This window comes from Musca vetustissima, unplaced genomic scaffold (assembly GCF_032173495.1).
Source record: "Musca vetustissima isolate MV318-11 ecotype Yass unplaced genomic scaffold, APGP_CSIRO_Mvet_v1 utg1743, whole genome shotgun sequence".
In the NCBI taxonomy this organism is placed as follows: domain Eukaryota; kingdom Metazoa; phylum Arthropoda; class Insecta; order Diptera; family Muscidae; genus Musca; species Musca vetustissima.
Window position 1 is genome coordinate 23877 of NW_026872803.1, and position 13462 is coordinate 37338.

Genomic DNA, 13462 nt, shown 5'->3' on the forward strand with positions numbered 1-13462 from the left:
ACTAAACATCAGGGTAGCCCCCATATAACAGTACCCGACAATATTCGGCATTTTGGGGATTTTGATTTTTCAATCGAATTGGCTCTAATTTGGTACTTTGTTTTCTCATTTCATGGCACATCTCCGTGACAAAAATTATTAACCCTTTCAGTGTTTTTGTCGAATATATTCGACGTTTAAAAGTACTCTCTTTCTTTGCGATTTTTCGGTTATCCTATGTACCGTTACTATTGATGTTTTCGTTTTTGCTGAAAGACAGACGAACCGAGGGTTAAAATGAACATTGCTATTATTTCTAAACTCTGTGCCTTTATATGATCTTAAATACAAAATTTTAAAGGGTAGCCCCACTCTGTACTAAAATAATACCAAATACGATCAATATTGATCCCTGTTTTGGTATAGCCCCCTATTAGGTAATCATCTTTTTACACGTCTTTTTCGGTATATTCAAGGTCCTATCATCACACTAGTCTTTTCCTAGGAACCCCCTATTAATTTTACATATTTTGAATGTCATCCTCATGGAGAAGGATATGAAAAGTTCGGGCGGAACTTGTTAAACTTTACTTTCATGTTGAGTCCTATGGTTTGCCTGTTTGTGTATTTTTTGAAAACAAAATACAGAATACGAAATTTAGCACGATTCATTTATTTGGCTTATGGATGGACCATATTGAAAATGATGGGAGTGAGTTTAGATATAGCTTCTATACATGTTATAGTTCTATTTTATGAAAAGTTGCTAGAATGAATATACGTCTGTTCGAATGGCACGCAATTTAGCATTTTAAATGAAGTTTATAATGAATAGTTTGTACAGAAATATGTTGGATCGCCTAAGGTATTTTTTTGTTTTATTTTTTAAGGAAAATGCTTAAATTAGTGTAGGTTCGAATTCAATTCAACTGAAATTAATTTTTTGAAACCGAAAATTTAAGGGATATTCTTAAATTAGTGTAGGTTTGATTTAAAATTAGTTTTTTGAAACCGAAAAATTAAATAAAAAACTGAAATAAATTTTTTAAACCGAATATGTCAATAGCCTTTTCCCTTTGAGACAAATTGAGAACAAATAAATTATATAAAACTTCATTTCAATTGAATAATAAAAGCGATAGACAGATGGAGTAATGGACGGACGGACTTGCGTAGATCAATTCTGAAAGTGATTCTAAGTATAACTGCAAAAGTAATTAGGTGTCTATACAGTTTCATCTTAAAAATAAATACGAAAATACATAATACCGTGTAGTACACTGTGGCGGGGGTTATAAGCCATTCCCATGCCATTCTCTTATTAGAAATAAGCCATGTACTAAACAAAATTGGAGGCATTCACCTGTTGCCCTTGTTTTTGTCTTTGATGTACATAAGGTGTAATGACCCTATTTGATGTAAATAGACTCATGTAATAATTTACCCCCACCGAATGAGGCATCCACAAGTGGTCTGCCTTCCCTGTGTCTGTTCTATACTTGAAGTCTATTGACCCCATTCATATACTATATAAATACACATACACACTTCTGTATATATGTTAGTAGTGCAAATCGAATAGTAATGCCTAATACCTCTTGTAACATCAACATCAAGAACAACAACCTCATCTCCATCCCTCCTCAAGACCTCAATTAGATAAAAAGCAAGTACTTATTAAGGTTCGAGTACTCATTATTCTTGGCTACCTTTGTACAATTTATCACTGTCTAGCTAGTATTCAATGTTTACGTTTTAAAGGTCGCTGTATTGTCAAGTAGCATGTGCTTGCTGGGCTGGCTACTCGACAAAATACCCTAAAACCAATGACGACTGTAAAAACAATTTCGATTGAATGACCTTTTGTGTGAGCGGAATTTTAATTTGTTTTATACTTCATTTGACATCCCCCCTTCGGCTAAATGTTTATAAAAAATAATAATAAGACAATTTGTGTTTATGTTTTTTGTTGTTTTTTTATTTATAAATTTGTTTTTTTTCTTTTTAATATTTTTTTCTTAAAACAATAATATAACAAAGGGAATGCTTACGAAAAGCTAACATAACAATTACGATTTTGAATTAAATTCATTTAAACAAAAATTATTATTTCCAAGGAAAACATTAAAAAAATCTATTTGTTTATAACAAAAAGTAAAATAAAATAAACAATAACAAATACAATTTGTTTTCCGTTAATATTTCAATAACATGCTTTCGCATTTTTTCAATTTTTTCCATTTCGTAAATAAAATATAATATTGTTGTTTTTGTTTAGCTTAGATTTAATTAAGATTAATTAATTATTATATATTTTTTCTACAGTCTATAGCTGCTACTGCCGCTGCCTTGCCCCTTGGGTGTAAATGTTGAGTTGGAGGCTTGAAAAGTCCATCGCTTAAAACGAGATTGTATTTTTTTTGGTCTTAACTCGTGCTAATGATGAAATATTATATTGTAGTAGCCTTTGTTGTTGTTGTGGTTTTTTGTTGTAGCAATTCTGCTACAACAGCTGCATTCAGCTGCATTCAGCAACTGCCTTACATACAAATAAATATTTTTCCTGGAGAATGTAATCCACCTTGCAGGTTGCTGCTACGGCTGCTGCGGCTGTTTTTTCTAAGTAATATTCACTCCAGTATTGTAGTTTGTTGTAATTATTTTTTGTTTATAAAAATATTATCGTTACAATTTTGTTTTGTTGTTGTTTTTAATGAACACCATAAACGTCGGATTGTCGCTTCGGTTAACAAAGACACCTCGGTCATCGTGTAAAGTTATCTTCGTTTTTCGGTTTACAACTATTTTAAGTCCAAACGTTTTCAGCGTTCTCTCAGCTTTCTTTCATAATCTCTCAGGTAGTTTAAGGTACATTCCCACCAGATATGGGGAATTTTCAAAATATATCCTCGTACTGCTGATTACCACCACGACTAGCTCACACATTGGGCAACTCGACAACGGGGTTTTCGGCAGCATCCCAGTTGGCTTCACAGAAATCAACCAGCAGAGATTCGGGTTTGTTCAATTGTTCTTCGCCTTGTTCGCCGGTCCATGTTTTTTGGACCAAACAGCAGGACTCGACATTGGTCTTGCCCAGAATGCGGCTCAACTTAATGGGGCAATCCACCTTGATGACATAGATGTCGTTCTCATAGCAAAAGGCTTCCAACAGCACTTCATGCATGTGTGTGGCGGAATCGCCAGCTTGTGGCACAGCCATGAGGCAGAAGAGGGAACCTTCGGGGGCCTTGGAGAGTACTTTGATGGCGGCACTTAGGCCCACAATGACACGTGACTCTGTTTGGGCCTTCATCAGGGCACTTTTGACGGTGCGTCCAATTTTTGTGTAATCCATTTTAATATCCATGGGGTTGGTTTGGGGGTTTTGTTGTTGGTGATAAGATTGGATCTGCATAGCTTCCACGACCATGTTGTTTTTGTTGTTGCAATTTAAATGCTGCTTCTCGTATGAATCAATTTTCACAAAACTACTTGGAACCACTGGTCTGATAACACTTGACAACACTGTGTTTGTGGGTGTATTGGTGTTTGTTTGCTTATTTGCTTTGCTTTTGTTGTTAATTTTTTATTTTGTTGTTGCTTTCAGTTTATTTGCTTGTTGTTGCTTTTGTTTTAGTATTCTTCTTCTTGTTGTTCAATTGTTATGAAATTCTTTTCGCGCAAAATTGTTTTTGTAATTCACTTTAAATGTTCACTTTGCCGTTTGACGGAACGTTTTTACTTGGCTGCTATCCGTTACTGTGTTTCAATTTTGAGTGTTAATTTCACAATGAATACCCACTGCCGAAGAGCGCCAGCTTTTATACCCACAACTCTCTTAGCCCCAATCGCTTCCATTGAATTTCACAAGAAATCCATGAAAATACAGCAACAAACAGTCGGGCACATTCACACGAACACCCATAAAAGCTCTCTCTCCTCGCGATTCTCTTGAACACAAAATCGAGCAGAGCCCCCAATTATTCTCGTTAAAAGATACAGAGAGAGAGGGAAAGCGAGAGAACAACAGTAATTTGGGGGATTTTCATATTCTCTAATGGTTAGTTCAACAGAATTCCCCATAAATACTTGCGGAAACTTCCCAAAGGAAATTAGTTGCAGACAACTTGTGCGTGTCTATGTAGGCCAGATGTTTGTTGGGAATTGCCATAGATGTTGTTGTTGTTGTGGATATGGTAATTGGGCAGCAAATAGTAGGTGCTAATACGGCGATGATATAAAACAATACAAATTGTGTGAAAACCCCAGATCATTTAAATTATGTTTGTAATTTATCTTATTAAATGTCAATTTGTTTCGGGGGTTTTATTGATAGCAACTCCAAAAAATTATTTGAAAAATTCCTAAATTTAGGTATTGTTTTTTTATTACTATTTCATCTCCCCCTATCCGACAATTTGATTTCATTCATTAATGGAATTTCACATGATTGCGTTTTGTGGGCTTGTCCCATTAATTAGAGCTTTGGGGCATCTCAACGAGAGTGAGAGCAGTAAGAGGTAGATCTCCTGGTTGAAAAAACCCAAATTTTTTCTCTATTCTCATTTGATGGAATGCAAAAAAGTTTGATTGCCAACTGCTCAGTTGTCTCTTTGCACTCAATGATAATGTCTCCGATTTCAAACAAAAACTGGGGGAGCCAGACAGTTCAAGCAGAGAAATACGATAAGATGTTGTTGTTGATTCGAACACGTTTTGTTATCGCAGAGTCAAGCAAATAAAGGGGAGTCTTAATTGTTGGCAGGTCAGTGATTTGCATTTTCTAAAGAAAGACTAAAAGAAACCGGTCAAAGCCCTGGGAAAATTTCAAATTTCAATTGCAATGCAAATTCAAGAATATTCAACTTTCTCATAACATGCAGATGGAATGCAGTTAACCAATATTTTTCATGATAGGCATTCGCCACTAGTGTGTACGTTTGAAAAAACTTCAAATTGATGGCAGGCAGGTGACTCATTCAAATAATATTTAAAATGTTGTACTAAATTATGCAACTCTAAAAAGATCGTTGGAGGTTATAGTTTTAGCGTCTTATTCTTTAGGTTTTTTTTTGGGAATTCCCATCTTATACAAATCTGGTTTCACTTTAAAAAAGCCAAACTTAATTCTTGAATGGAAAATTTGTTTTATGAGTTTTTCATACAACATGATGAAACAGAAAGAGAAATATTAATATCGAGCGAGACAGACTATTTGATACTCTACACCATGAAACAAATTTTAAATTTTAAAACGAAATCACAAAAAGGTTTTGATTAAGAAAGGATTTATTTGCAATTTATTTTCTATACCAAGAAGAGTTCTAAAATCTTTTTTTATTTTTATTCAACTTTTAGCAATTTTCTTGTCAAGCTTCATCTTTAATTGTAAATCCTCGGCTAATGAAGCCATATGGACAATTTAATAATTTTAATACAAATATAGAATATACAAATATAGAATAATACCACAAAGGACAATATATTGACCATTTCAAGTAGCTATAAAGGGTATAGAATGTCGGATTTCACCTAGAACAAGTTCGAACATGAGGTCTATAGGCATACTCTTGAAAACTTATGAATTTGTATATTAATCGAATGAAGCATACACACTATGGCCCAGGAATCCAATTTTTTGTTGCACATAAAATCGCGTTTAGACTTTAATTGTCATTTCGAATGTCAATTCCATAAATCTTGATTCTATGAGCTTTGAGGTCACAATTTACAAATGACATGAATTCAAAATCAAAATTTCATATTTTTGTGAATATAATTTATATTTGAAAAATGTTATATAATATTGCCATGTCTCAAAATATTAACATGAAATGTCTGCCAATTAAACAGATGGAATTGGTGATTATAATGAAAGTGAAAAATATTGATGATTTGAAGATAATCATCACAAATTTTGTATAAAAAAGTCATAAATATGATTTTCCAAAAAAATTGAGTTTCAAAATCTAGTGTCAAGCAGTGCCAGAGGATATTTTAATGCTTATAGCAGCATACTACGCCTTGTCCAGAATTTTGCGACCGTTAATAAACTTAGGAGTTATTTTCAATAAATAAAACTGAATTTTAATAACATAAGTGATGATAAAATTGGAAGATATTGCCTCACCTGAAACCAGATTAGATCTAATTTCGTATTTAAAGTTCGGATTGTGTACCACATACTCTTAAGAAAAATTATCAGTTTCTTTCCACTATTTGGAGTAGCCCCCATATAACGGTACCGTCTAATGCTTAAGGGCGTTTTTTAACAAAATATATCGAATTTGTAGTGAATAAAAAACTTCCAGAAAATGTTAAATAAAAGTCTATGTTTAGCCCCAATATATTGTTCCACAACATTTTCGATAACTTTAACCCAAAAAAGCAATTGTAAATGATGTACATGACCTACATATAATGGGTGTGTTCCATTTTTGATGGTATTAGGCCCCTTTTTCTCATCGTAGTCGCTGTATTATAAAGGTTTAGGTTAGTTTGAAAAGAGGGGTGAAAGCCCCAGAATTGTCGAAAAACAATTATGGCTGCTGCACCAGTTATACATCGATCCTTGTACTGAGTGGCCAAAAAAAGAAAACAGTTAACAGCCTTAACCGACGCATTCAACGGACAAGGCTCCCGCTGACATTTTCCCGCTTCCCAAAACTAAAGACACCGGTAAAGGGAAAACGTTTTTATTTTTTAATGCGATATAATTTAAAAGATGTATCGAGATTAGTTCTATCAAAGTTGAACATATTTAATAAACATTTTATTGGGCATTAATTGATGGAAATATCCATTACAATGTTAAAAATTGCCAAAATCCCTAAATACCCCAATAATGGTGTAAATGAGGCTATACAAAAAATAGGCCAGTCGTGATAATTTTTATTGGGAGATTTTCTATTCAATAAGAATCCAAAATATAAAATTAGATACCGATCGGCGGAAAATTACCTGAAACTTCTGCCGATATTGACCATTTTGGGTGGGGAGAGTCCAAAAAATTAAATGACAGTCCATTTGATTGAATATGGACTATTTGGAGAATATTTCTAGGTGTTGCAAACGGAATGACAAATGTAGTAAGGGGATTAAAAAAACGCTTGCATATGCGTATTATATCTGAGGGGGTGTTACTTAAAAGGCTACGTGAATAAACGGTATTTTTTTGGTTAGACTCGTAATTCATTACAGAGAACACCTCTTTTACGCAAAGAGGTGGACAAACCTCTATTTAAGGTTCTATTCGTTTTACCTATATGGACAAACGAAAATAAATTATTTAATCAGTTTTCCCACTTTCACAACATTAATTCCCCTTACGTTTTTTGTATATGAAAATATTTCAAAATTTTTACTAAAAATTTGGCTCTGACATTCCAAGTTGATTAATCATCTACATGTAGGGTGTGTTACACGCACTGCAATCGCATGCCATGCACCATAAACCGGTTGTGTAGATTTCTTTCAAATGCATTTTCGTACATCTCCACATAAAATTTTTATGGAATTCCCCCAGATATATTTTTGTTTTTGTAATTGAAAGCTTCACCTTCGTAAAGTTATTTCCAAACAAAAAGAAACCCTGCCTACGGGGAATTTTTCCAAGAAATTAAGTTTTGTAAAAGAAACCACCAAACGAAGACAAAAGCTGATACCATGGCTTAGTCTTGAGCATTTGTGGTTTTATTCCTCTCTCTCTCTCTCTCTTGGTAATGCTGCTTGTTACTTTTGTCTCAGCCTTTGTTCTGTTAAAGATGTGAAAACATTATGGAAAACTGCATTGTGTGTGTTTTTTTAATGATAGCTTTAATCGTAAATTGAGAGCGATTAGTAAAAAAATGTTTTTGCTTGTAATCTACATATCATCGGGGATGTCCCGATGTGAGTTATTCTGCGGGTTATTCCCAGGATTTGTGTGGTTTATTTGAAATTAACTAGCAATTAGAGAAAATAAATAAATTATCCCCACATAAAAGCTGGCTTCTTTTTGGGGAATATTCATGCAGGGCAATTGTTTTTATATGGGGACTCCCATTGTCGCATAATAATAATTATTTTTATTATTATTTTATGAATGGTTATGTATATACAAATGCAATCGCTATCATGTGTGGCTCTTACATTAATTTTATTGTGGACCTTCCCACCTTTACGATAAGCTAATTTTCGCACAAGGACCTTGCATTAAAAACTTTTATTCAAATGAAAATTTTCCCAAAATTTTAAAATATATATTGCTTTAAGAAAAACGCATTACACTTGCAATAACAAGAAATTCTAATTGCTAGCAAGGTCGACAATATCCGAAATAAAGGCAATTTACTTAAGTTAAATGAATAATACAAACATATGTTGACTATACATGTTTAAGTACAAAATTTTAAAAAGAAAAAATACCAATTCTCTTGAATTCAATGTCATCGGAATTATCTTTAAAATAACATCCTATATTCTTAAAGCGAAACGAAATAATTTTTAAAATTTAACGCCAAGCTATAAAAAAGACATTTTCATCTCGAAGACACTTGTTTTCATCCGAATCAGCTGTATCATCACGTTATTTTCTGTACCTTGCCCGTCATGGTCCCCCGCCGTATCTTCATACTTGATCAAATCAATTGGATTCGTGCCAATGGGATGGAGATGGGTGGGTTTGCTCAGCATCACCATTGAAATAATTCTATTTTATGAAAATGCAATGACGTTTTATCAAAGCGGGAACGTGAATGTTGCCCCATATGAAAATGTGTGTGCTCGCCGAGAACGATGTGTACGTTTCTATGGTCAGGAACATCACAGTCAGTCTGCTATTGAGAAAGTATAAAAAACACTTTTGACGTCAACATAAAATGATGTATGTATGAAGTGTTTTGCATATAAATATTTCTCGATGATGATGAAGATGGCTTTCTCACATAATCAATATGTTCGTATGTTGGGATGGATGTTGGGATGGGCAAATTCAATTGTTACGTAGAACATTTATTGGCTACCGCATAAAAAATAAATGCGTCTATATGGTATTGAGGTTCTGGAACAAGTCGATGAGAAGAGAACGGTTGGAAATCGAGCAAAACATAAAATTATTACAGTGGAAACTTCTCATGGGATGAATGAACTTATTTTGACTACAAAAGGAAGATAAATAAATAACTTGTTGTTGTAGAAAACTAAAAGTAATTTAATTCCATTCATTATTATTTAATAAAAATAACAAGCCTCAATGTTTATATTTTATTCATATATATCAGAAAAGCAGTTATATATTTAAAACTTAAACATTAATGTTCGAAAATAAAAAAATTCAGATCAAAATTTATTAAAGCATAAAGAGGCATAAAAACAAAAATTAATGCGGTAAGAATTACAGTTAATTTCATGGTATTATTAACCCATTTGAAATTTGAAAACACCGAAGTGAAAAGTTAACAATTCTGTTATTTACTCCAGATTACTAGGCATGTCCAAAGGAAGATTGGTTACGGGAGTCAAAAATCAGGGTTTTGTAATGACAATCATAAATCTTCACCCTATAGAAAATCTTTGTAGTATCATGGAAACCAAAAGAGATTCAAAAACAAACATAATCAAAAATAATTTTTATTCTGTTCATTATAGCAAAATTTACATATTTATAAGAAAAATCAAAAAGTTTCTTTAGTTCTGATCAAGTACAAATTATATCATTTTATTTCCCATAGAATATTTTTTATTTCAAAAAAATTGAGTATATATTTCTTGTTTTTGAAAAGTGAATAAATTACCTATTTACATCTGAAAAAACCTTCACTATAAAGTTATTTTTAAAGAGGTTACAGGTCATTTATTCAGTTTGAAATTTCAGTTGACCAGAGGCTGTCACCTCGTGTGCGTAAATTTTGTCATGTCGGCATTATATCCCGGAATGCTTGGTCCGAACCCTACTGGTCCCTGTCGGGATTGAAAGAAACCCCGGTCCTTGCTTCTGTAGTGTTTACAGAAACCGCATTAATCTCGGTGAGATGCAATAGATGTAGAGAATTGGTGCATTTTTATGTTTGCTGTGGACTGAGACGGAACCAGCATGAGTTACGTAGCTTCATGCTGCGCTAGCTCGTCTCCCAATGTGTCTCAGGAGTCGTCGTTTGTCGTCATAATCGTCGTGCGATCCAGGAAACCAATCTGATCGAGAACTGTAGCTGACAGCGTCGCGATTACAACGTTGTGTGGAAGGATCGTACCAGAAGCGGAGGTGAGGAACTTGCATTCATATTACACCATTCTGTCCAGTACAGACCTACAGTTGCGAAAAATAAAATAGCACTAGCATGTATGCTATTCATTTTGTTAAAATAATCTTTAAAATAAAAAAGTTGACACACCATTCTAAGTATTGCTTGTAAGGGTGGTGCTATTTTCGTTTTCGCAGTTGTATCTCGCTTGAGCTAGAATCAAGTGACCCATACATTGAATGTATAGGCGTTGCGGTAAAGCGTGGAATGCCGAGGTAGAAATGCTAAATGTTTATATACCACCTATGAATAGCTGTACACCACGTTATTTACCCTGATATCCGCTTTTAGAAGGTAATAACCGCCTTGTACTAGGGGATTCCAATTCCCACCATGAGCTGTGTCATTCCGTCCAAGGTAATGACCAGAGGGGAACAGAGCTGGCCGAGCAAATTGATAACTCAACATTTTGCACGGTTAATGTCGATAATGATGACAGGACGGCTATCACATTTAACGACGTAACTGTGACAGACCCGAAGAGGTGCGCGAGTTATTTTAACCGGCACCGTGAGAGTGGCAGGGTGAAAAAGTAGTGTACTACGTCGCATAAGGACACTCCGAGCCCATGAGGTACCACCGAAATTTGCGAAGGAGGACGTTGCAGATGTCATCAAAAATGCTAAATCATAAAAACGTTGGGCCCGGACGGAATATCCATGGTAATGCTTAAGAAGCAGGATTAACCCGGAGTTGAGTATTTAACATCAGCCCTCAACTTATCATTAACCACCCACATAGATACTTAAACCTGAAAAATAGTCAGGGTGGTCCCGCTACTGAAGCATCTACCTATCTACCTTTCTGATATTCCACAAACATCGGACGGAATAGAGATCGTAATGTATGCGGATGATTGTACGATCATGGCGTCGGGCCCCATTATTGATGACATATGTGAGAGGTTAATTTACTTCATAGCACACATAAAAATGTACGAAATATTTTAAATCAATGTTGTGTGTGCCAGTATGAAATTATATGGCGGTTTCGGAAACCATCTTTGGTACCTTTTTTATACCTTCCATCTTCTGGTGGAGAGTATAAAAATGTTTAAATTTGTTATTTTGATATTCATATTTTGAGTCACCTTGTACAAACATTTTTCACAATGATCAAAAACAACAATGAACTGAAATGCATTTAATTCGATCGTAATAAATAGATAATAAAAATGTTTTGTTTTAAATAAAATAATATACAAATTTAAATATCGTTAAAATTCGGATAGATGAAAAACAAAATCGACCTTAAGCGTGCAAATTAAACAGTTCATCTGGAGGTTTCATTCTAAAAGCATGATTTTACCAAAATTATGGCAAATCTGTTCATTTGTCGCCCTATTAACAAACGTTGTGATTGTAAGTTGCTAATAGTCCATATATGTATATAGCTATTCAAAAATTATGTCTTTAAAGGCCGACATAAGGATATCGAATTTACGTTGTACAACCAAAAATGAGAGTTTGGGTAAATTTCAAATGTGCTCCCTGAAAGCTGTCAAACGGAATGTTGTCGAAATCAATGTACACTTTGAACTGTTTAAGAAGCCAGTTAAGCAGGCAGATGTGAGTAGCGAACGCTATCGAATGCATTCCTTTTTTTAATTTCCCAAAAAGTTTTTATTACGTTTCAAAAAACGCGGTGATATTGGCGGAAAGGCTCTCTATCAGTACAAAGTTGATTTGTGTGAATTTCTGAATAGCGATCGTCGCAAACCATTGGCAAATTTATTCTATAACTTTTTTGAACTGCAACGCTATTCCAATCTGAATCACTCCTGCCCTTATGATGTATGTATAGTGGTGGTGTTTTGGAAACTATTTGATATTATTGATTAAATTATTTTGTTCATATTTTTTAGCATGATATAATTGTAAAGGGTTGCCGTCTGAACGCTAAATTATTACAAGTTCTGCCAATTCCGCCCGGCGAATATTCAATTTGGACAAGTTGGATTATTTTTGGTCGTCAAATTGCAGAAGTTGAAGTTGCTTTAAAATATGAATAATATTATTACAATTCTATAGAAATTTTTAAAGAATTATAAAAACAAAATATAACAAGTTAAAGGGTGATAAAAGTGGTAAGTTTGTCGGAAAAAAATGTTGCCCTCAATTCGATTGCAAATGTGACTAACTGCAGGGTTTTCTAATAATAGGTGTTATTTTGGTATTCAAAGAAAAATTCAATTTTTAAACGAATTTTTATTTCACAATAAAGGGGAAATTATGCCGTTGATACCGAAACACTATCAACCAAGTGACTATTACAAGTTAGCTCATATGAAATTTTGTATAAACAAATCGCAAAGTGGCTGCCCCATGTCCTCGACGATTTCGTATGAAGAGAAGTGACAGAAGCTATTTAAAGCTAATTAGCAAAAAGCTGTTATACCTAAATTTCACGTGTAACAAATCGAAGTAGGTACGTTACAAGCAATACCATCTCACCCCCTTGAAACGTTGTTGGACTTTGAAATCCGAACATTTACTAAGTGCATTTACAATAACGACCTTGTCACTTGAAAAATTGTCTAAGATGTTTGGAATCTTCCATATAAAGAGATGGTCTGTGTGCGAATTTTTAGGATTTCGACTGTATAAAAAGGTGTAAACGTCAGAAACGTCATATACGTCATTTTTCGACTGTCTAATAGGATGTAAATGTCAGAAACGTCATATACGTCATTTATTTAAATATTTCACCATATATAAAAATATATAAAATTATTACATATTTCGGACTATTCCTTACTAGTCCTGATAAAAAATTATATTTTTTTTTTGAGAAGAAAATTTTGAAATTTAATTTGAATTTCAGTAAAAGATATGCCATTTTCATATTCTCTAATGGGAACAACTCTTTTGTCAGAAATCTAATGGTTTTGCATTGGATTCCGACGTTTCTGGCGTATGCACTGCCTCTGACGTACCATCTCTGGCCCCAGCCCATTTTCGACATTTTAAAGCTTTTAGACGGCTTTTAGAAGTTGTTGTAATTTGAAACATTTCGACATAGATTTGATATAGCCCTCATATAAAGATCTCGCCCACTTCGGTCAAAAAAATCAAATACAGATTTATGTTTTAAAAAAGTCCCCTTAATTTTCGATAATTTGAAGTTGGGTTTCTAATTTTCTTAGATCATAAACAACCTACCAACACAAACTTTACATGGACATAAAGGCCCTGGCCGAT

The 13462-nt window shown here is 33.9% G+C and overlaps 2 protein-coding genes across 2 annotated transcripts; one reads left to right on the forward strand and one right to left on the reverse strand.

Annotated features, from left to right (window-relative positions):
* Positions 1–2837: 2837 nt before the first annotated feature.
* On the reverse strand, positions 2838–3502 carry LOC133338638 (growth arrest and DNA damage-inducible protein GADD45 alpha). The gene has a single exon (XM_061546809.1). The coding sequence runs from the start codon at positions 3410–3412 to the stop codon at positions 2918–2920; it is 495 nt and encodes a 164-aa protein (XP_061402793.1). The 5' UTR covers positions 3413–3502; the 3' UTR covers positions 2838–2917.
* Positions 3503–11668: 8166 nt separating this feature from the next.
* LOC133338658 (uncharacterized) lies at positions 11669–12273 on the forward strand. The gene is made up of 3 exons (XM_061546829.1): positions 11669–11830; positions 11882–12055; positions 12127–12273. The coding sequence occupies exons 1-3, from the start codon at positions 11669–11671 to the stop codon at positions 12271–12273; spliced, it is 483 nt and encodes a 160-aa protein (XP_061402813.1).
* Positions 12274–13462: the final 1189 nt, after the last annotated feature.

Bases quoted from the DNA above. Each gene is read 5' to 3' on its own strand.
- LOC133338658 (XM_061546829.1), top strand. From the start codon at position 11,669: ATGTCTTTAAAGGCCGACATAAGGATATCGAATTTACGTTGTACAACC. The intron at 11,831-11,881 runs GTGAGTAGCGAA...TTTCCCAAAAAG, and splicing joins AGCCAGTTAAGCAGGCAGAT to TTTTTATTACGTTTCAAAAA. The intron at 12,056-12,126 runs GTATGTATAGTG...CATATTTTTTAG, and splicing joins ATCACTCCTGCCCTTATGAT to CATGATATAATTGTAAAGGG.
- LOC133338638 (XM_061546809.1), bottom strand. From the start codon at position 3,412: ATGGTCGTGGAAGCTATGCAGATCCAATCTTATCACCAACAACAAAAC.